The sequence below is a fragment of the Trifolium pratense genome, linkage group LG2 (genome assembly GCF_020283565.1).
Source record: "Trifolium pratense cultivar HEN17-A07 linkage group LG2, ARS_RC_1.1, whole genome shotgun sequence".
Taxonomy (NCBI): domain Eukaryota; kingdom Viridiplantae; phylum Streptophyta; class Magnoliopsida; order Fabales; family Fabaceae; genus Trifolium; species Trifolium pratense.
Genome location: NC_060060.1, coordinates 42,640,706 through 42,663,594, shown reverse-complemented (window position 1 = coordinate 42,663,594; position 22,889 = coordinate 42,640,706). Strand labels below are relative to the sequence as shown.

Genomic DNA, 22,889 nt, shown 5'->3' with positions numbered 1-22,889 from the left:
GGATATTTCATTTATGATGATTTCTCTTTTCACTTTCCAGATTTTTTTTTTCACTTGGAAAACTTTGAGAAACGTTTTTCAAAGTTATTTTTAGTGTAAATTAAATTCAATTAAAATTTACACCGAAAAAGACTTCAATAAATGTTTTTCAAAGTTTTTTAAGTGAGAAAAGAAATTTAGGGACGGGGAGACGAGAAAATTTCTTCATTTATGAAAACAATATTGGGCTCAACAGTTGCTAACATAGCCAAGTAATGGACCATCCATCGAACAATACGACCCCAGAAGGTTCGCAATAGATGCAGGGGGTTCATTTAGCAAAACAGTCAAACAATATATCAAATAAATAAGATAGAAGCGAAAGCAACTTGATTTATGTTGTTGAATTGGCATTCTTTCTATTAGTAAAAAGTTAAACTAATTCTTGTAAACAATGTTACAATATTTTCATCAAATTGCTTCTTATAACTCATCTTTGTTCCTCATTTGAAGGATGAGCATTAGGTTAACACTAATGAAAATCCTAGCTTATTTGACTTCATTATAACGGTGACTCGAAAATTTATTGAACAAACAAGAATCCTAGCTTTGTGCTGATTGAGGTTTAAGACTAAGAAATGTATATCAAGTGTGTTTAGAAATTCAGGTAATGAGACATAGTAATATCGAAGGTACTGAAAAATGAAAAAGTAAGATCATACAACTTGATTAATAATTTAATGTTATATACACCACCACACATAGAAGTGGAGTTAATAATTCACGTAGAGTATTGTTTTCTTATTGGTATATCAAGTCATAAGAATCCTCACCGTGGTCTAATTAGTCACAATAGTAACAATATAAGTCAATGTGTTCATACTTCAAATGAACTTCGACCATAGTTTGATCTTCTTCTTCGGGAGTTTTTGTTATTTTTAGCGGTTTTGTTTGAATCACACTCCAACAAATCTCCCATGGCTCCGTATTTGTTTTCATATATTCTCATACATGAATATCGAGGTTGAATTATGAACTTGCACCCATAACAGAACAATTTACAATGGAAAATGTGCAAGTGACTTTGCACCTACCATACCCAAGATCGTAATGTGCTCCTAGAAACCCGTACCACCTTTCAAACCCTTAAATATATCACAATCACAATAATACTAAAATTGAAATAAGAAAGTGTTGTTATGGACTTTACCGTGACCCTCTTACATGGTGTCAGAAATCTGACATCTTCAATTTCATCATATACGAACATGTACTTTCCTTTCTCTTTTTTCCTATGGGTTGGACTCGTAATTTCCTTCGACTCACGAATTTTCCAACAAAGCATAACTTAATCTCTTCAACTCCCTTCCACTCTATTCCCTTCTTCCACTTCTATGCGGTAAGAAAATAGTTAGGTGTAGGGTCTGCTTCTATCTTAAAGAAAAAAGGTGCTTCTCCCTTGACGATTTTTTGGCTTGATAATTGAGATTTAGTGGTAGTATCCATAAAACTTGGTTGTAAGCAAGTGGTTAATAACATTTCCAACAACAATAATTTTACACCGTCAACCAATATCAATCATGTTTTTTGCCATATCACTCCACTTCATCCCACTTTCTTGATATGACATGACAAAATGATAATTGCTTATTGGACGACCTTTATACCGTCAGTGCATATTCATTAAACTAAAAAAAATCAATTAAACTATTTATTTTACAATTTTTTGGGTCAAAACTATTTATTCATGCAATAAATTAAGATAAAGAGTAGTTGTGTAATTTTGGCAAAAATTAAAGATATAGAAAAAACGTGAGGCTGGGACGCTTTCTATTAAAAATTTAAAATGTACCCACGCTATCTTCACGCGCTCACTGTGAACACAACGCGTCCCACTTCATTTTACACGTGCGGCCTCTCCCCTACCTTGTCTTGTTTATTTTCTTCATCACAAAGTTTCTCTAAATAATACTCCCAATATTTTATAAGAAATTCATTTTTTAGATACATTAATATTGATGTATCTAGATTATATTAATGATTTTTTTTATATTAACAATCGGATGGAGTACTACTAATTCAACTGATTAACAAGTTTTTAAAAGAGTTTCTATGAGCTTAACTCATTAAAGAGTCCCCATGAGCTTAACTCAATTAGTAAGGAACATCACATTTTATATACAAGGATTGAAGTTTGAACTTCCGACACTCCACTTATCTACCTTAAGGGTGAAGTTTCTAGCCACTCAACTGCCTGACTAGAAATAAAAAAAAAAGTTTTAAAAAGATACATATTCGGTAGAATTTGAGTTTAATTATTTGGAGGAATATTTTTATCATACTCTACTTATTTTGTAGCCTATTTATTCGGACACCCCACTTTTTTACTTCAAAGGTGAAATTTTTGGTTACTAGATTACCTGACAAAATAAAATTAAAATGACTTGTAATTTATGATATTGGAGTATTAATTAATAAATAATAAAAAATATCTATCAAAAAATATCTATCATGATCCACAAATTATAATTCAATCGACAACAAAATGTCAAAATTATTTGATCGATCTTCATAACCGTGATTTAAACCTCAACTACTCTAAATATGTGAGAGTTTATAATGAATATGTCATTTCGTCTCCTACGAACAAATATCTATTATGATTTTTATAAAATTATAAAGTGGTCTTTGGTTTTATAATAATAATAATAATAATAATAATAATATAAATCAATTTTTATTGAGTAACACACAGAAATTTTAGAGAGATGAACAATAATAATAATAATAATAATATAGCCAGCAGGGTTAGATGTATTTGGATTCTCATGAAATGTTTTTTATATTTTAAAAAAACACTTTCTCAGGATTTTATTTTTATGTTTATTATTATTTTTATAAAATTATTTTAGAAAAAGAACAAGTTTCATAAAATTTTCGCAGTAATTTAATATTTTTTTATTACCGTGTAATTAATAATTAATTAATTAAGAGATTAGATTGTTGAATAAGATCGTGTTAATGTTAATTCGCACATATATATAACAAGTGCATGCTCTTATTTTTTCTCATCTCATTTCTGAAGAACCCTTTCGATTTTTTGAATCTTCATTTTTCTGGTTCATCGCAGAAACTCGAATTCAACGATACATATTTCTTCGACTACAAATCACATCCACTTTGCTGAAGGTAATGCCACCGGAATTTTTTCCGTGTTTAGAGACTTGATAATTTTTCTCAGTTAGGGTTTTTGATTTCGTTAATTCAATTTTCATTTTTTGAAATCAATTTGTTTATTATTTTTGTTTAATTGAAACTGTTTTTTGTTGTGTTGATGAGAATTGAGATGAATACATTGGAATATTAGGTTTTTGTTTTGTTGATGATAATTGAGTTAATTCACTGTGTTTATAGGTTAGGGTTTGATTTAGTTCAATTAGCATTTGTGAAATTGCTATTGCTGTTAGATTTTGATTAGAGAAGTATTTCATTTTTTTTTGCATAGTTCTTTTGATGAAAATGTTGGTATGATAGATACTTGTAAAAAAAAAATATGTTGGTATGATAATTGATAATATGGTTTGGTTTTGTTGTCTGTATGATTTCAGTATAGAGGAGTTTTTCCAGACGCTAGGATATTGAGAAGGAGTAGCATGCTGAGATAATAGGGTAATTCACTATATGTTGCTTACTGCTTTCCACTTTTTTATTTTGTTGTTGTTATGAGGCTGTTAAATAATAGCGACATTTGATTCACATTATTGTTTATTTTTCCCGTGACTGTGAAACGATGGGTTGGGAAGATTAAATATGACGAAACTTTTTCCGCGAAATTGCCAGAATTGTTTATTTTTTAGCATTGATTGTTTATTTTTTTAGAATTGTTTATTTGTTGTTTATTTTTCCCGCGAAATTGCTAGAATCATAGGGTTAGAAGATTGGAGACATTCTCAGTGTCATGTTTAGACAAAGTTATAAGTGCACTTGGATTAGTGTATTACGTAGGCGTAAGGCTATTGAGAATTAGGATTCCACCCTCAAGGAGGCATTTTAAGAAAAATGCAAGTCATTAGCTCAAGAGAGTGGTCTTTTCTCTGTTAGGTACGACTAATAAGCCTCCTAACGAACTGGCCATCTAAAGTCTATAAGCCTAAACAATAACCTAATTTGATAAAGCAATAGGGGCAAGACACTCTCACTTTATATATAGTTCAGTAGTATATTCAAACACAGTCGTTAAGAGCGCCAGCTAGATGGTGAGATCTCCCGCGTTTTTCTCACTCCGCCATGCTGGAGACAGGGGCGAAGCTACTCATGGGCTGGGGAGGGCCATTTCCTGCCCAAAGTCCCAATTTTTTATTTTAATTTTTTTATAGGTATACATACATACATTTAGTTAAATGTTATATTAAATATAATATATATGTTACTCTTTGCATTTATACCACCAGGGGCGGGCCTGTGTAAGGCTTGGTGTGGCTATAGCCACACCAGCCCAGTCCAATTAAAAAAAAAAAAATACAGAAAATTACTCTTATACCCTCAGTCAAAGTCATCACCACACAAACTTCTCTTTCTTCTTTCACGACAAAGACTCATGACCGCACCGTCCGCACGCTGAACGCTTCATCGACCACCACCACCGACGAACCGCACACTTAACGCACCACCACCACCACCGGCGGACCGCGTACGCACGACCACCACCACGACGAACTGCCTCGACAGAATCAGATCCGGTAAGAAAGTCTATCACAAGAAAGAAATTATAACAACATTTCACAATATAAGAAACTGATTTTTGAATAATCTTATGGATTTGATATGGAAAGTGAGTGTTGAATTTGAATTTGAGTTTGGGTTGGAACTTTGAAGGATTTCCATAAGTGGGGAAATATTTAATTAAACCCTAAAAGATGAGAATTTGAGAGTTATGAAATGAAATAGGGAAGAAGGGTACTAGAGAAAGGATGAAGAATATGTTGTAGTGTATAGCAGCAAAAATGAACATTGGTTATTGTCTTATTGAACGTGGAATCTTGTTATGTTTTTGTGTGCTTTTGTTTCCTTTGCCTTGTCCCTTTGTGGCACTTTAAGTGCTTCTTGTTGTGTCTGTACAGCAGTACTATCATATGTGAAGAGTGTATTGAGTAACAAGATGGCCGATCAATGGTTAAATGATCGTCTAGTAACTTATATAGAAAGAGATGTTCTTAGAACCATTGATAATGATGTAATTTTAGCTCATTTTCAACAAATGGCGGATAGGCTATTTTCTTTGTAAATTTAGTTGCGACAACTATTTTTAGTGTACCTTTTTATTAAATGTAATATAATTTAGTTCTTTGAGCAAAAATGTTAGCCCCACCGGTAATTGAAGTCTGGGTCTGCCCCTGTATACAACACTTGTGTGTTGCGGTCACGCAGTAAAGAAGATTTGCTCCATTGATAAGCACGCGAGTTCGATCCTCGCCTCTACTATTTTAGCCTTTAACCCTTATTATTAACGAAAAATACTATAATATTATTGCAAAATGCCAGATTCGAACCCTGGTTTTGTAAGCAAAATTGAAATGGACAAACCAATACACCACCGATTATACATGATACATTAAGGTGGGAAAATTAATATGTATATTAAAAACATGGTCCCCCATAGAAACAGTTCTAGCTTGGAGTGGTACGAAAATCGTTGGAGAGACCGGCACGGGGAATACGCAGAGGAAGATTGTAGAATTGCGGGAGCAGCGCTTTCTTTCGTGCTGTTTCACACATTTTCAACCTAATTTCACACATTTTGACCTGATTGAACTGTTTTTTGACCCAAAACACACAACCCAGCTTCACACTTTTTTGACTCAGAAGTGGACCCGTTTTTCATCCAAAGAGGGACTAGTCTCAAAAAAAGAAAAAAGAAATAAAAGGAGGGATACGCTGGACGTACCCTCTTTTTGGGACTCGGTGAGTTTTAATGAGAAATTAATTACTTCCTAACTCGGGAACTTCTCATCTATGCAACTCTCATCTTGGCAATTATTATTCCGTGTAGGGAATTAATAAAAAAATGCTATAATTTATGTTTAGGTCAAACTCTCATCTTTATGATTAAATCAATAAAAAATAATTTTTTTAGGATAATTATGTTAAGATTATTTTTCTTATTTGTTTCTATAATTTTGTCTATTTGGTGGGATCGTACGTTCTACGCTCTTTGGTGGGATCCCGAGTTTGACAACCATGTATTCAAATACATTCATTTTTTGAGACAGACCTTTGAATGTTCTTAGAGAAAGTGTTACAACATACCAGAGTAAGTCCATGGCTTGCACGGGGTCCACACATTATAGGAAAAAGATGAATACTAGTCACTGAACTGCAAAGATATGTTTAACAAACATAATAAATTTAGATGCAGCTTTTGTGATGACGGTACATTATTATTTTGATTAATCCTATGCCATAACATGGTGAAACTTTGACATTGAAGGAATTCTAAAGAATTATCGAAAATGAGTCTAATTATTAATCTTTCTTTTTCAACTCGTGCTTTGTTTTGATTAGGTATCACCTGAATCTGGAAAGAAGTTTGTCAGATATTACGTGATTCAGAACAGTGATATGAGGCTTGAATCAGGGACTTGTAATGTGTGCTCAGCTCCTTGTTCATCTTGCATGCATCTTAACCATGCTCTCACAGGGTCAAAGGCTGAAGAGTTTTCTGATGAAAACTGTCGCTCAGGGGAGGCCAATGGTCAGAATTCTATGAATGAGGGTAATGTACACTCTCTTAATAGCAGAGCTTGTGAAAACTTGCAGCATGCTGTCAGTGAAACAAGTAATATGCTCTGTGTTAATTCAAGTCACGATTCTCTATCCGAAAATGCTGAGAGTAAGCAGATCTTGTTGAATAAGACTCAGGATCCCAACCATTTAGAAGGTCATGATGAGAACACATCCTGTATTAGTAGAGCATCTGATGCTAATTTAGTGAATGATAGCCATCTAAGGAACGCAGACAGAATAAATATACCTCGAAATGGTAAATCTCTCTCGGATAGTCGAAGCTCTATTGAGAATTGCAGTTCATCATTAACCAAAGAGAGTACACCTGTTGTTATTTCTGGTGACAAATGTGCTGCCAATAAGGATACCCTTATTGAAGGCACTTCCAATGCTTCACTAAAAGTATGTCCAAAGTCACAAGCAGATCCTGATAATGATGTACATGATGCTAAAGTTGAAGACTGTAAATATCCGGTCCCTGATGGACATCATGAGAAAGCTGAAGAACTGGTGAAATCACCTGGGAAGCAGGAATCTCAATCTGAAACTGAAAGTGATGAATCAGATGTTGTGGAACATGATGTGAGTATCTTTCCTTTACTTTTTGTTGATTTTCTTCAGTTGAAGCTTAACTTGATTGAAATGAAAATGGGAGGAGTGGAATGTAACGGCATCTGTGGAGTTGCTTAACCTCAATTCTATTTCTAATTGTGGTGATTGAAAAATAGGTGAAGGTGTGTGACATCTGTGGAGATGCTGGTCGTGAGGATCTACTTGCCATATGTTGTAGGTGCACTGATGGTGCAGAGCACACGTATGCAGAAACTTTCACCATATTTCTTATACCTATCATATTGCTAATTTCTTTCAGTAAAATGAGTTTTACCATTATTGTTTCTTTTAATCAGCTACTGCATGCGAGAAATGCTTGAAAAACTCCCTGAAGGGGATTGGTTCTGTGAAGAATGCCAAGATGCAGTGGAAGCTGAAAAGAAGAGGCTGGGTAAGAGTGAAGTTCATACATTTTAAATCATTTATAACTCCTGATGCATATGGTTTTTCTGATAATGAATTTGCATGTCCTGATGTTGAGGGTAGCATTAGCATTCAAGCACACATATCTATATGTATGGCTGTAATTATATACTTACATATTTTTAGTACTGAATTTGTGTTGTTCAGATGTTGAAGAAAAAAAAATCGTCAAAACTACTTCGACGTCACAAGTTTCTGGCAAAAGACTTCGTGACAACATTGAAGTGGCTCCTCCAGCGGCAAAAAGGCAAGCTCTTGAATTAAGCAAAGGATCACCAAAGGTGTCAAGCCCCAAGAGATTGGTGCCACTGTCACGAGAATCTTCATTTAAGAGCTCAGATAAATTAAAAGGGAAGTCCGGTCTTCTGATGCCTCCTCGTAACCACTCTGGTGGTGATGACACACAGACTACTCGATCTTCTTCCCTTGGCCCCCGGGGTCAAATTTCAAAAAGTATGTGTTTATCTTTCATCTTTTGTGCTTTGCTGAAATTTTCTTGTCATTAGATCTTGAGACCTTTCAAGTAGCTGGGTGCATGGGTTCCATGACAATATTGTATCATGTCTCCCTAGCTTTCATTTTTTTCAAGCACAATTTTTTGTTCTTATGAATAGGTATGTTGTTGAAGTCTAATTCATCCAACAACTTAAGTTCCAAGCCGAGAGTCAAAATTGTCGATGAAGTTTTTCCACCAAGACCAAAGGGTAATGAACAAACTTCTAAGAATATGGAGATACCTGGTCGGATGACAAGCAGATCGACATTATTCAAATCCTCTAGTTTGGGCCGATCAAGTGCAATTGAATCAAAAGTCAAAATGATTTCACCTAAATCTGCAACTACTCACGACTTGAAAGGGTTTCGACATTTCAAAGAATCAGGTGTTTTTGACCGAAAATATTTGTCTAGGAATGACCGGCCTGTGGCTAGTTCTGTTGTTTCCACACCTAAGGGTGACCAGAAGCTTACACCTCGGGCTGAAACCATTATTAAATCGTCATCTGTTAATAATCGTGAGGTGAAGGTTAACCAGGATGGAAAATTAAGTGCGTCATTAAAATCAATGAACAATATAAGCCGTAAAAATTTGGAGCCTCAAGGCAGTTCAGGTATGATCTCCATTAGAAGCATATTTTTTTCATCTTTTTTTTTTTTTTTTGGGGGGGGGGGGGGGGGGTATCAAATAGCTGCTCTCCATATTTTCATAATAAAGCCATAATATATGTGTTTCAGTTTCAGCTAGGGCGTCTCTCAGTCGGGAATTTTGTGCTTGAAACTTATCTTTTCTGCAAATAATTTTATCTCTCCGTTCTGTTTGTCTTTGAATTTTACAGAGAGAACATCAGCCAATAATGATGAAGCTCTACAGGATGCGCTGCCTCGATCACGAGAGACAGGAAATCAGGGTGAGAAATCCAGAGAGAGTCTTAGTAATCGTGCAAGGCCAGTTGTTCCCACTGCATCAAAAAGTCCATTCTGTCAAAAATGTGAGGAATTTGGCCATTCTTTAGAATATTGCACAGCTAGTTCTCTACCAGAATCTGGTGCAGAAATATTCGCCACATTCTCAAATATCTCAAAAGAGGAAACACATAAAGACATTGGATTGAAAGCTGCAATCCAGGCTGCTTTACTTAAAAGGCCTGTAATTTACAGGAAGAAAGAAGTATCCAGTCAAACTGATGAAATTTCTACATCAGGCACAGAATTGAATTGCGAAGTGACTGCACAAGACCCAGTCTTGGTTTCTAACACACTTAAGAATAGTATTACTACTGAAGAAACTAATGAACAACAAAAAGTCCTTGAGAATTCTACATCTGCCAGCGATTTGAAGCAACTTAACTCTTGTTCAATTGGTCTTTGTTCCCAACAAGGAAAGTCGGATTTAGTCGGTCTTAATGCTCAAAAACCTTTAGTGAGAGACTTGTCTACAAATGCTGTGGAAATCTCAAGTGTTCTATCGAAGATGTTGGCCTTTCCTGAATTTGATTACATCTGGCAGTATGAAACATGATTAACTAATTTATCTTTAGTTCAGGATTTCCCTTGTATTACTTTTCATATTTTGCAATGAAGTGTGTTTGACATGAGCTTTTTTGTTTGCATGCAGGGGTGTCTTTGAAGTGCATAGAAATGGAAAGCCTCCAGAATTATGTACTGGAGTTCAGGCACATTTATCCTCTTCTGCATCTCCTAAGGTACTTGAGGTAGTGACCAAGTTTAGTTCTGAAGTTCCCCTCAATGAAGTTTCTCGCTTGAGCACATGGCCATCACAGTTTCATCGTGGTGGTGCTAGAGTAGATAATATTGCTCTTTACTTCTTTGCCAGAGATGTTGAGAGGCAAGTATATAAATATCATTCTTATATTGACAGCAGGCCCTTAGATGCAAATATTTCTTGTAATAATTTAATTTCTTTTTATGTTCTGATACAGCTATGAGAGACACTACAGGGGTCTATTGGATCACATGATTAGAAATGATTTAGCACTTAAAGGAGTTTTTGATGGTGTTGAACTTCTCATTTTCCCATCCAATCAGCTTCCGGAAAATTCACAGCGTAAGGAATCATTCTATACTTTTGCCAAACAAACCAATATTTAAGGAACTTCTGAATAGGCGCTTTTCGGTTTTGGGCATGCGATGAAGTTTATGCCTAGATCAGTGTTAATGGATTTGTCAAAATTTAGTTCATTTACAATTTTGATGTCTTGTGGAAAGAAGGTTTGAGATTTCACTCTTACAAAGACTGTAATGCCTGTGTTAGTAAAATGTCCAGGGGAATGAGTGAAGGACAATTTGAGATTCCACTCCCACTAAGAATGCCATCTGTCTATCTAAGTTCACCCGACAGTGTATATGTTAGGATATAGAATGAATAATTTATATTAGAGTAGTAGTTAAATCTGTTAGTAGTTGTTAGTTTGTTATTTGGATTAGTTAGTGTTAGAAGTCCCACATTGGCTAGAGATATGACAAAGATAGCCTTTATAAGTGTAGTGCAAACCTCAACTCTCAAGCTAGCTTTTGTGGTTGAGTATATGCCTCTAAAATTCTGAGATGGTATCAGAGCCTATCCTAGATCTATTGTTGGGCTTTCCGCATCGTCCACACTTCAGGCACATTGGGCCCGAGCGTGAGGGGGTGTGTTGGAAATTCCACCTTCATTGCGGTCCGCCCCCATCTGCCTAATTGCGGCATTTGAGTTGCCTTCATTGCAGCCTCCAACACCTTCATTGTGTTGGGTGTGAAGGGGTGGATTTAGTCCCACATTGCTAAGAGATATGGCCTGTGTAGTGTTTATAAGCAAGTGGCAGTCCTCACCTTACAAGCCGGTTTTGTAAGGTTGAGTTAGGCCCAATATAAAATCTGAGATGGTATCAGAGCCTATCCTAGATCCATTTGTTGTTTGTTGTGGAGACCTCCCATATTGGGGCCACCCGTTGTTGTTGATCCCACGTTCCAGCTTGTTCAGTTCTGGACGTGAGGGGGTGTGTTAGAAGTCCCACATTGGCTAGAGATATGACAAAGATAGCCTTAGAGAGTCTGTCTATGAATAGGAGAACACCAAGGTTAGAGAGTGTCTTTGAATATTGTAATTTTCAATAGAGTATTCTCTATTGTGAAGTGGAAACCCTTTCTTAATAAAATTGTTATTTCTAATCAAGTTCATGGGTTCCTAACAGCATACATAGCTTGGTTGGTAATCCCCAATAATCTTTATTCATGATTATAGTTTTTACATTGCTTCAGAAGATGTCATACTTCTGAGTAAGACTGATGTAAGTCATTCGGGTTGCAAAGAACAAGAGAATGTTCTATGGTGAATTTGGACCTTGTAAAAAAAATCAATAATTTGACCATGGTTCTCCTTTTAATCATTAGTGGGTTTTAGATCGCTTATTAGCTTCCTTTTTTGCGGGGGGGTGGGGTGTATGTTGACAGTTTACATGACTGAAATTTTAAAACGCATATCTATGTAACCACTTTTTGAACAAGAAAATAAATTATTTTAATTCATTTACTTCTACATGTGTTTAGACTGTTGACTATCCTATATTTTGGCAGGCTGGAATATGCTGCTTTTCTTATGGGGTGTATTTAGGGGGCAGAGGACCAATCATTCAGGTTCTGCAAAAAAGATATGTACTCCAAGTTTGAATGCACTGCCAGTTGAGGTGAATTCTTCAACTGCTGTTGTGACTTTGTCTGAACGTTGTTTGTCGAAGGGCATCGGTGAAAAATCAATTAATTCCGACAAAGCATGCAACCAATTATGTCAACAAACGAAATCCACTGGTTCGCCCCTGGTATGATGTTTTTCCTTAAATGCATGATTTAATATACCAAAGTTTGTTTTTACTTGATAAATATCTGCGTAGATTTACTTGTGGTGTCAACACTTTATCTGTTCAAAATTGTTACCTGATCATGACCCTTTCCTTAAGTTAGAAATGATATTCTGATTCCCTAGATATATTGTGGATATTGATTAGTACATATTTTTTTAGACTTTGATGGGCCAAAAATGAAACTTTTCACTGCTTAGTTTTATGGTCCGAAATAAATGCAGCCTTGGCATTATTACACGTCAATATTCCCATGTTAGCAATTCTTGGTCTCTATACCATGGGGAAAATAAACAGGGTTGTTGAGTACATATGTAGCAATGAAAGGAGAGTTAAGACCAATTTGATAATTTCTTTGTGGAGGGATCAATTAGTTAAAAGCACGTGTCATCCCGTAGGTTAATACCCTTATACGTGTCCATCATATTATTTCTTGTTAGCTATGCTGCAAAGTGCAAACTGTAGCTGTCTTTGTGAAGAGTAGGCATTATCTCTGCTGTACATTATCTCTTGGTATCTTGAATGATGTTTTGGCTTTATGCAGAAAGCTAGTGTACTAGAGGGTGAACAGTACAGAGAGTCTAAACCTCTTGAAGAAATGGGAGCAGGTGCAAGTAACAAGATGGTGGAAGCAAATACTGATTCTACTATTTCTGACATGCAAGAGAATACCTTCTGTTTGGAGATTCCTTCTGTTAGCAATCAAGAAACAGATGCTGCCTACAATATTAGTAAGAATGAAATTTTGAAGAGAGTGGATAGAGTGAACTGTGATGAAGATCAGCAAAGGACTAAGAGGAAACAGAAAGAAGACCGTCATTATCTTGATTTGGAGAAAACTATTGACAATCACGAACCACATGCTGCAAGCTATATTGGTATGTATAAAACTTCAGAGAGAATGAACATTGATCAAGATCAGCAAAGGCATCAGAGGAAACAGAGAGATGGTAACTATATTGACTTGGAGGCAACTGTTGAAATTCAAGAACCAGCTGCTGCAATCAATATAACTAAGGATAACCTTCCAGAGAAAATGGAAGATGATAAAGATCGGCAATGGCTTAAGAGGAAAGGCAAAGAAGATTATCACTATATTGACTTGGAGGCACCTCTTCTGGAAGACTTGGAGGCACCTTTTCTGGAAGACTTGTCCGCAGAAGGGGTCGAGTACCAGCTACCCAATGATAAAGAAGTTCCTCATGTTGACTTATCAGTAGTTGGTTGTCAGAAAATGCCTTGGAATGAGGTAAATGGAAAATTAGAAGATGGAGAAAGTTCCAGAAAGAAGCTTAGGACAAGTATTGGCGGGATTTATGGACATTACAGTTCTGGAGGTAGAGACTCCTTTAATGACAGTTTGACATCTCTTGGAAATGATCTTGCTTCTCGTTCTTCAGTTGAGGACAAAGGATGTGAAGAAGCTTCCGATGAAAAAATCATCTGCGAGGACTTGGGAAAGAAGATGGAAAGAACGTTCTTTCCTGTTGATTCTCAGAATATCAATGGCCCACAATTGGGGCTAAATGCCATGCCATTGAAAGGGATTCTTGAGCGTGTGGATGTGATTCCAAATCTAAATCTTGCTTTAGGGGATGAAACAGAACTGCTGTCACCCCCTCCTCCTCCTCCTCCGGCTGCTCCGAAGGGTATGCTGCCTCCTTTCCTAGTTGGGGCAGTAGACAAGAAAGATAACCGTTCAGATAGTTTGGCAGATGGGCTAGAGGATGATGCTTCCGCTGCCGCTGCATCTCTTTCCCTTTCTCTATCGTTTCCATCTTCAAGCAAGGAACACACAAAAGATTCTTCAACGGCAGAGCTTTTGCCTGATGGGCAACGTGTGAATCCATCGTTTCTCCTCTTCGGGAGATACACAGACAAATAAATCTGCTGCTATATATTTCTTATCTGTCGTGTAAATTAATCTTGTTCAGCATAGCCCGTGGTGTATGATAGATAATCTTCCAGCGCCCATGCAAAGGAGCCATCGTCCAAACAACAGAGTCAATAAGTTTTTCTTTTCTTTTTTAAACTATCTCAAATACATGTTTTTATATTACCTTTTTGTTGTTATAATATAGTTACGGCTGTTTTGTAAATAGAGAGAATTCAAGCCGGCATAATTTATGAATGCTACTAGGAACTTGCGGATGAATATTTTTATGGCAGGGTTTCCTCTGTTCCTGACTCCTTTTTTATGTGTGGCAGTGGTACACCTGGTTAAGAACTTAATTAAACAAGTTTGCTATCTAGAATTGTATTACTAAATTAAACTCTTGTTAGAATAGCTTAGTTGAGGTACATGATTTTGGTGCTTGGTTGTACCTTTCAATGAATGATTATGACAGACACAGATCGGGATGGCTGCAGCTGCTGCCTTTTCCTCCAATGTGTTTCGCGGTGTATGGGAAACACATTAAAGCAGAGTGTGCCAACTGCATTGCGTGTTGAGTTTTTCGTGTTTTGAGATACATAGAAGTGAAAGATGTATTAACATGCAACTTAGTGTATATGTGGAGGCCTTTGTTCATGTGACGCAGGAGATCCATGTGGCCTTCCCATTGCTTCAATATTCTTCTCAGTTGCTTGTCAATTGATTCTCTCCATTTTCTCCCTCTCTTTTTTAGTGTTATACAAATCTTTTTTTTTTATTATTTATTTATTTAAACCCATCTCATTATTCCCTTTTTACCCGAGTGCTCAAATTTCATCATCCAAAGTTTGTTCTTTGTTGTTATTTTCCCCATTATCAAAAAGTAAAAAGTTTGCTCCTTAAAATAGAAAAGGATTGTCTTCAATTTTTACCTTCCATATTTCTCAAGTAGAAATCACGGTGGCATTTAGCATGGACAAGTGCTAAATTTGTGCACCATGGACAAATTCACCTTTTACCATTAGATTAAATAGGAACACCGATTTTATTATAGACTGTCCACCCTTAAATCCAACTTTTTTTCTTTTCTCTCTATTGCCCAAATCAAGGAATGTCATTGGAAACAATCTATTCCCCCTTGAAATCAATATCATCTCCAAGTTTAGCTTTTGAATTGATCTCTAAGTCTCAATCCCGTTCAAACAATTTAAAATATAAACTGTATTGTTTTATCGAAGTATTTATACTTTTTACTACTATGTGTTTTCTAGTTTAAAAATGTGTTTGGTTCTACGGTGAACATAATTGATTTTGACAGAATTGATTTTGATAGAATTGAGTTTGACATAATTGATTTATGTTTGATATATTCATACAAAAGTGAGTTGAACAAAAAATTTGAGTCTAAAAATCAATTCTAGAATCAGAAGCTACGATTTCTAGTTTCGAGTAGAATTCATTTTGGAAGCAAAATCAATTCTACTTTTGAGAAACTAAACAAGCCAGAATCAATTCTACATGTCTATAATCAATTTTGGCTACTCAAAACATACAAATGAATTTCACCATGTCTCCTATAAATTTAGTAATATCAATATAAATTCAATAAATTTACATGTTAGAACACAATTTGAGATAGAGTCTAGTGCAATAGACTATACTCCTAAATATGTGGAACCAACACTCAAAAAATCAAAAGTTTTTTTTTGGAAGATAAGCGAAATAATAAGACATTAAAAACTCACACACGCAAAATCAAGGTACATGAATTCGAACCAAGATTATTGCATAATTTCTTTTTATCAGGTGGACAAAATTAAATTAAAAATTATATATTGATATTTTTCAAAATTTGATACATCATAAATAAGATTATTTTTTAGAACCTTCCAGAAAAAAAATACATAATTTTTATCCCTCGTAATAAAAACATAATAATAATGGAGAAGCACATGATGGTGCTTATGTTCGTCCAGCTCAGCCTTGGAAGGAAGTGTTTAGATGAGTTGCTTATTATACAAATGCAATGCAAAAGCAAATAATGCAAAAACATCAGACTATTTCGAGTGTTAATCTAACATGGCAGTACCCTATGCATGGATGGGTGTGCAGTGTGCAGTGTGCTTAAATACAGATGGAGCAAGTAAGGGTAATCAAGTAGCAGGCTGTGGTGGGCTCATACGAGGATGTCAGGGTAACTGGTTGGGCGGATTTTCAAAGAATTTAGGATGGTGTAGTGCGTATGAAGCAGAATTATGGGGGGTGATGGAAGGTTTGAAATTGGCTTGGGATCGTGGGTTTAAGAAAGTTGAGTTGAGAGTTGACTCAAATGTTGTTGCTTACACTTTGAATAACGGAGGAAAGGGAAGTGTGGTGGGTTGGAGAGCAGTCCAACAAATCCGTCGGTTACTCGAGTTAGAGTGGGAGATCAAGGTGTGTCATTGCTACCGTGAAGCAAATAAGTGTGCAGATGCGCTGGCTAATCTTGGTTGTCAGCATGAGACTAATTTGATGATTTATGAGCATTGTCCGACTCAACTAAGTTCTTTATTGTTAGCTGATGTTATGGGGATAACAACTCCTAGACTTATTGCAGTTTAATTCTTTTCTTGGCTCCGGCCATCTCTTTTATTAAAAAAAAAAAAAAAAAACTTCCACAAAAATAGTATTTTGCAGAGTAAGACATCAGCATCGTAATACTCACCCGATCGATAACTCCACTCTCTCTCTCTCTCTCTCTCTCTCTTCAAACTCACTCTCCCATATGGCCATGGCGACTTCTTTCGCGCCATTATCGATTTCAGGTTCGCTTTTTTCTTCCTAACAATTAACAATATTGCAACAACATGCCGCGCGCGTATATCATCGGATAATTTTCAACTTCTTCATCTCACTCCTCCTTATACTCCATTTCTTTATTGTTAGGGTTTTTCAATTCAATTTTTAACATTTTCATTTCTTCAATTATTCTTCTTATATACGATCAATTTCCATCAACCAACTAATTCAGACTGTAATAGTTTAGATTTGCAAGTAACCATTGGAATTCTTGAATTATATGATTTGATTATAAGATTATTACCATTATTATGGAACTTGATTTGATTTGATTTTTCAGTAGGTGGATCTAATCTGAAATCACCTGAGCAGTTTTTAACAAAGCGTAATTCATCTCTGCTTTGTGTTGGACCTAAGCTTGCTGCTGTTCAAAGGAAATCAAACCTTGTCAGCCGGAGGAGCCTCACTTCACTGGTTCGTGCAGAATACCGGTATGGTATTCCATCTATGGCTTATAGTTACAAACTCACAAAAATAATTTGAAGTTTGCCATGTTTGATAAAGACTTTAGCTTATGTTTGGTTCCGCGTTTGGAGTAGCTAGAATTGGTTTTTGACGTGTTTAGATGCTCTCGAGTAGAATTGATTTTGCCACCTGAATTGATTTTAACTTGAAGCTATAATTTGTAGCTTTTGAGTTTTGAGTCTAAATGTGACTTTTACACTGAAATTTATTGTTCAACTTATTTTTAGATAAATGTATCGAAATATAAATCACTTTACAGTTTACAATCAACTCACTAAGTGCATGTTTCAGGAATCTCTATTTATTTGTGGTGTGTGCACGAGTCAATAATTCTTTTTAACCTTATATAGTTCTAGCTTATCTTTGATGTTAAATAACCATACAAGTATTTTCCCACTAGCTTTCTTTGATGCTAAAGAAATCATAGAATAGTCTTCCATACCAGTTGCTATGTTTGAATTTGTCAATGAAAAACCGGAAATGAAGAAAGAATGGTGATGTTTTCAATGTTTTCTTTCCTCTGTCTGTCGCACTTGAATGTTTTGTTTTCACCATTTTTACTTAAAAAAATCTAAATGTGCACTTTCTCTCGATGTATAGTTAATATGATTTTTAAAACAAAATGTGAATGGACGGTTGAAACCTCGTTCTTGTAATTATGAATAGTTATAGTTACTGATTCGTTTCATGATTTTTTTAGAATAGTTTTGTGTTTATTGTCTTTTGAATGTGAGCAATGGTTGGAGCATTGAATTTGCACTTCGCTTGATCTTATTGGTTGCTTATTTTGGAAGATTATGTCAATTATTCTTTCAGTTAAGTAATAACTGTATCCTTTTCGCAGCGAAAGCAGAGGAGGTGGAGGAGCGGATTTGGTTGCTGGCTTTATTCTGGGTGGGGCTATTTTTGGAACTCTAGCGTATGTGTTTGCTCCCCAGGTGATTTCTTCTTACTTCAATTTTATTTATGGAGTCTAGCAAGTTTAACTGGAAACTATTTATGATAAATAAGTTTGATTGTGCTATCCAAATAGAAAGAGAAAGGAAGACAGAGTACCCTTGTGATAAATGACCACTCGTTTTGTGGGAAAAAATTAAAGAGTAGATGCAGTTGCAATAAGACTGAGTTAACAACAGACTCTTGTTTATCAACTACAGCGCAGTTTGGATTTGTTTCTAGTTGATACAAAACTTATCAATTAAAATAAGGCTTAACTATACATTTGGTCCCTTACGTTTATTTTAGGTTTCAATTTGGTCCCTTACGTTTAAAAAGTATCGATTTAGTCCCTTACGTTTTCACCGTTTCCTTTGGTTAGTCCTTTCCGTTAAATTTTCGGTTAACTCCGTTTAAAGTTCTCTACTTCTCTATCTTCTCCAAATTATAGCCATTTGATCAATCTAATGGTAGACAAAAATTAAAAGACAAATCTGCACCGCCGCCACATCAAGCTTAACACCGCCGGACCGCCACGACACCACTGGTACTCCGCCATCAGAGATGAGTTCTTATCTTCTACCTAAAAATCTATTCTCTTCTAAGCTTCAGAAGTGTTTTTCAAATTCATGGAAACAACAACCCAAAAAACCCTTTCACAAACTACTCATTTCTTATGATTCACCACCATAACCAACAACTCCTTTCAACAATTCAAGAGCAAATCAAGAGTAATCAATGATTAATTTTTAATTTTTCGATTTGATAGAAAACTTATTTTTTAGATCTGCAATTTTTCTAAGACTGAGTTAATGATTTTCAAAATTAACAAGGGGATTCTTCTTATTTTTTGATTGCAAATGAAACCCAAAAAAGAACCGTCGTTTTGCATTATGTAACGAGAAACATGGGTTGGGTAACATTTGAGTTGATTAAGACCCTTTTTGCGGTCACAATTGTAGAAGATGAAGTTCTGGAAAAAAGAAAGTGGAAAATAATTTAGTGTGGATAGTCTATGATAATCATGCCCAGTCCTTTTTTTATCAACGGTGGATGATGGAGTTGACAAGGGACAGATTTGAAACATTAGCCACGTGGCATTTTTAAATAGAGTTAACTGAAAATTTAACGGAAATGACTAACTAAAGAAAACGGTGAAAACGTAAGGGACCAAATTGATACGTTTTAAACGTAAGGGACCAAATTGAAATCTAAAATAAACGTAAGGGACCAAATATGTAGTTAAACCTTAAAATAATTATTTGATTCCTAACTTTAAAAAGTAGCCTATATAAGCAAGTTTATAGGTGCTAATGGAAGAGTTAGATGAGAGCTTTTAAAAAGTTGAGATGCATAAACTTATTTCAACTCATATGGAAAGCCATTATATTATTTGTAATACTCATTGTTGTAAGATTATAATTATTTGAACTTGTTGTTGTGAGATCTCTTCATCACTGTAGTTTTATTACCTAGTGCAACATTTGTTTAATGCTTCGAGAGCTAAATTATTAGCTTTTCAAAGGATAGGAAAAGAATTGAGGAACTTTCTCTTTTATTTGCAATATCTAATATGTTAGCAGTCAGCTGCCATGGTGATGGTGGAATATCAAGCTTACGGCAGCGGTTGCTCACTGCTCAACCAAAACACAGTTGTGATTATTTAATTTTATTGACAAGTAGAATAATGTCTATAAAAGTATACTACTAACTTTTCCATCTTTGGACCCTGTCTTAGCAAAACCTTGAAGGGCTAGAAATTATTGTCATATTAATATGGCCTAGTTTTGTCTCAACAAAGAGTGATATTTGCATTATCTATCTGATTGTTGTATTGCTTTTAGTTCGTTTACTATTTACTCACAAAAGATATCAGTGTTTCCATTGTGAAGGCTTGTAGCATGTTATGGTGTTGACTTTAACTTGCCATGCAGATCAGAAGATCTCTGCTAGATGAAAATGAATATGGGTTTCGGAAGGCCAGACGACCAATATATTATGATGAAGGGCTAGAGGTAATTGGGCTTCTCTTAGCTTTTGATTAGATATTTCTTTGTAAGTGGAATATGTCGGGTTTGTTTTGATTATGTTACGTTGTTCCTGAAAACAGGGGACCAGGCAGACCTTGAACGAAAAGATAGGCCAACTAAACTCTGCCATTGATAATATATCTTCACGTCTGAGAGGTAACAATAATGTGCCTGCTGCTGGCCCTATCAGTGATCCTGAAGTTGAAGCTACCAAGTGAAGCACTTCTAGTTTGATACCATTGTCAACAATACTTCGAAGTAGCGGATAAACATTCAAAATTGGGTAGTATATGTTATTTGAAGGTTTGAATGGTAAAAATGTATTGGTGCTGGATTGATATATGGTTAAAACTGTGAAACTATTAACCTTTTTCCTTCTTTGTTTTCTACAATGGAAGATTTTGTTTCTGTGGACAGTGGAAGATACAGTTTGGATTATGGAGCAATATAAATATCAAACTAGCTGTAGGCTGTAGCCTGTTTCTTATTTGATGACTGTGGTACCCTCTTTGTTTTTTGGATTTAGCTTATCCGTATAAGAAGCCACAGACCTCTATTGAATAGTTTTAATTTACTGTTAAATTTCTTAAATTTTTATAATTTATTGATTAGCTTTAAACTTTGTTTAACTTTAACGGTTGGTTTTTAAATAAATAAAAACTAGGCTGAAAGCTACTAATGTTTGTTACAAATACATTTGGCATAAGTATGACAAAATTAAAAAGATTTTGTAGGACTAGGAAGTAAGAGTAGAATATTAAAAGGGAAAATTTTGAGATTTTTTAAATGGAATGCACTTGCAAAACCCAAACTGTTTATTGAAATCGCACGAAATCTCAAGTTTATAGCAATGGTGCAGATGGAAAGGGTGCATGGAAAATGAGAAATGAATGTTTCTTCAAGAATATTAAATCATTCCCCTATCACAAGTTCTGATATAAACTCATCTTTATATCAGGAAAAGAGGTTTCCATTGCAAACTATGTGCATGGTTAACACTGCTTTAAGGGGGTACATAAAGTGCAACATCATACCTATCACTAATTCATAATTGTTATTATGCTCAATGCATAAGTTCACGTTGAAGCTTACGCCGCCACCAGCGAGCCTCCTCTTCAGCCACCATCCTAGGAGGTCGAGAATTGCTCCTCCGCCGACCATCGAAATCACTTCGATGGTGAGGCTGATATAAATGTGGTGATGTTTCTCAGCTATGGTCTTCGAAGGTTCTGAACCAAGTGGTGGTGGTGAATCTTGGGATAAATGAGCTGTTGTTGTGGTGGTGAATTAATTTCATACGCATAACATAAATAATACCAAACTTACCTCCACCTAGCCAGAGAACAATTGGCTTTGAAGCTAGATTCGATAATACTTCTACAAAATAATAAAACAACTTTCTCTTCTGGACATCACCGATAGAGATATATCCAGAGTACTGATGAAACCTAACTTTCTCTTCGTGGCATTTTCTGTTTCTTCTATCAATGTATGCATTTCCTCCCTAGAACGTGCCTTTGTGTTAATGGTCATTTCGAAGGTTGTCGGATTGAGTAAACTCGCGAGTTCGTAGAATCGACTCGTAGACTCGTATGAGTCTATGAAAAATTGAAAATGACTTTTACACGCGCGCGCACACTCAAACACATACAAACATGTAAATTACTCATAAAATACAAACTAGTTAACAAAAAAATTCTATAATAAAATAAAAAAACATAACAACATATATATATATATATATATAGGTACTGGTTTATTCTTAATTGAAAACTGCATATGTGTCAATTTTTTTTTTTGAAAACTGCATAAAGTAAAATAGCATGAAACATATATGTTAATGACTTCAAATATCTAAAGCTCCAATGAAATCGTCAATAAAGGAGGAGACTCATCGGACATCGTTGCTGAAGGAGAAAATTAGGAAAGTTAGAATTCTTTGATGTTTTTAATTTTAAACATATCGCTATGAGCAATAGAAAATAGGTCTACTATATTTACAGAAAATATAAATTCTTGTTTTAAGACATTTTAGGTTAAAAATAAATAGAATATTATTTTGTTTTGAAACATATCCAATTTAAAAATAAATAGAGTTTTGCCTTATTTAAAAACATATCAATTTATTAGTTATTAGTAAAAAAAATCAATTTAAAAAGAAAATTACTTTTTGAAAAAAGAATATACTCGTATTTAGGTTAATAACAAACAGAATCTCATTTTTAGTCAAAAAAAAAAAATCTCATAAATTAACCTCAAAATAACATATTTTAAAGTATTAGAAAATCTTAGGTGAAAGCAACTAGGTTTGGTCTAGTGGTAAGGGGTTTGAGTATGTTATATATCATAAGTTCGATTCTCACTCATTATAAATAAAAAATAAAAGAAAATCTTAGATGAAGTCAGGTTGAGTTAGATTCGACTTCACCTAACACATTCCGATTAAATTTAATCTCAAAGACCGAAATGTATACACACACCTTTTTTGTGACTAAATTACACATATCCTTTTAAAAATAGACAATTTTATAAATTTAAAAGGGAAGTATTCCTATATAAAGTATAAATAAACCATTAGAAATAGAGACATTACTAATA

General features: G+C 35.0%; 2 protein-coding genes across 4 annotated transcripts; both read left to right on the top strand.

Annotated features, from left to right (window-relative positions):
• The first annotated feature begins 2,852 nt into the window (after positions 1-2,852).
• LOC123907934 lies at positions 2,853-14,397 on the top strand. 2 transcript variants are annotated; one of them, XM_045958399.1, is made up of 12 exons: positions 2,853-3,168; positions 3,588-3,648; positions 6,541-7,344; positions 7,491-7,576; positions 7,671-7,765; positions 7,945-8,250; positions 8,412-8,906; positions 9,132-9,801; positions 9,911-10,141; positions 10,236-10,360; positions 11,869-12,110; positions 12,694-14,397. In XM_045958399.1, exons 3-12 carry the CDS (start codon positions 6,598-6,600, stop codon positions 14,032-14,034), a joined length of 4,338 nt encoding a protein of 1,445 aa, XP_045814355.1. In that variant the 5' UTR covers positions 2,853-3,168; positions 3,588-3,648; positions 6,541-6,597; the 3' UTR covers positions 14,035-14,397. The 2 variants fall into 2 exon arrangements, with proteins under 2 accessions (XP_045814355.1, XP_045814356.1); XM_045958400.1 differs by lacking the exon at positions 3,588-3,648 and having other exon boundaries at positions 2,933-3,168.
• Positions 14,398-16,684: 2,287 nt separating this feature from the next.
• Positions 16,685-20,781, top strand: LOC123910076. 2 transcript variants are annotated; one of them, XM_045961115.1, is made up of 5 exons: positions 16,685-16,826; positions 17,141-17,291; positions 18,170-18,263; positions 20,196-20,276; positions 20,372-20,781. In XM_045961115.1, the coding sequence occupies exons 1-5, from the start codon at positions 16,787-16,789 to the stop codon at positions 20,507-20,509; spliced, it is 504 nt and encodes a 167-aa protein (XP_045817071.1). In that variant the 5' UTR covers positions 16,685-16,786; the 3' UTR covers positions 20,510-20,781. The 2 variants fall into 2 exon arrangements, with proteins under 2 accessions (XP_045817071.1, XP_045817073.1); XM_045961117.1 differs by having other exon boundaries at positions 16,702-16,826; positions 17,144-17,291.
• Positions 20,782-22,889: the final 2,108 nt, after the last annotated feature.

Coding starts and splice junctions, on each gene's coding strand:
- LOC123910076 (XM_045961115.1), top strand. CDS start 16,787: ATGGCCATGGCGACTTCTTTCGCGCCATTATCGATTTCAG. Junction 17,292..18,169: donor CTGGTTCGTGCAGAATACCG/GTATGGTATTCC, acceptor TCCTTTTCGCAG/CGAAAGCAGAGGAGGTGGAG. Junction 20,277..20,371: donor ATTATGATGAAGGGCTAGAG/GTAATTGGGCTT, acceptor TCCTGAAAACAG/GGGACCAGGCAGACCTTGAA.
- LOC123907934 (XM_045958399.1), top strand. CDS start 6,598: ATGAGGCTTGAATCAGGGACTTGTAATGTGTGCTCAGCTCCTTGTTCA. Junction 7,345..7,490: donor CAGATGTTGTGGAACATGAT/GTGAGTATCTTT, acceptor ATTGAAAAATAG/GTGAAGGTGTGTGACATCTG. Junction 8,251..8,411: donor CCGGGGTCAAATTTCAAAAA/GTATGTGTTTAT, acceptor TCTTATGAATAG/GTATGTTGTTGAAGTCTAAT.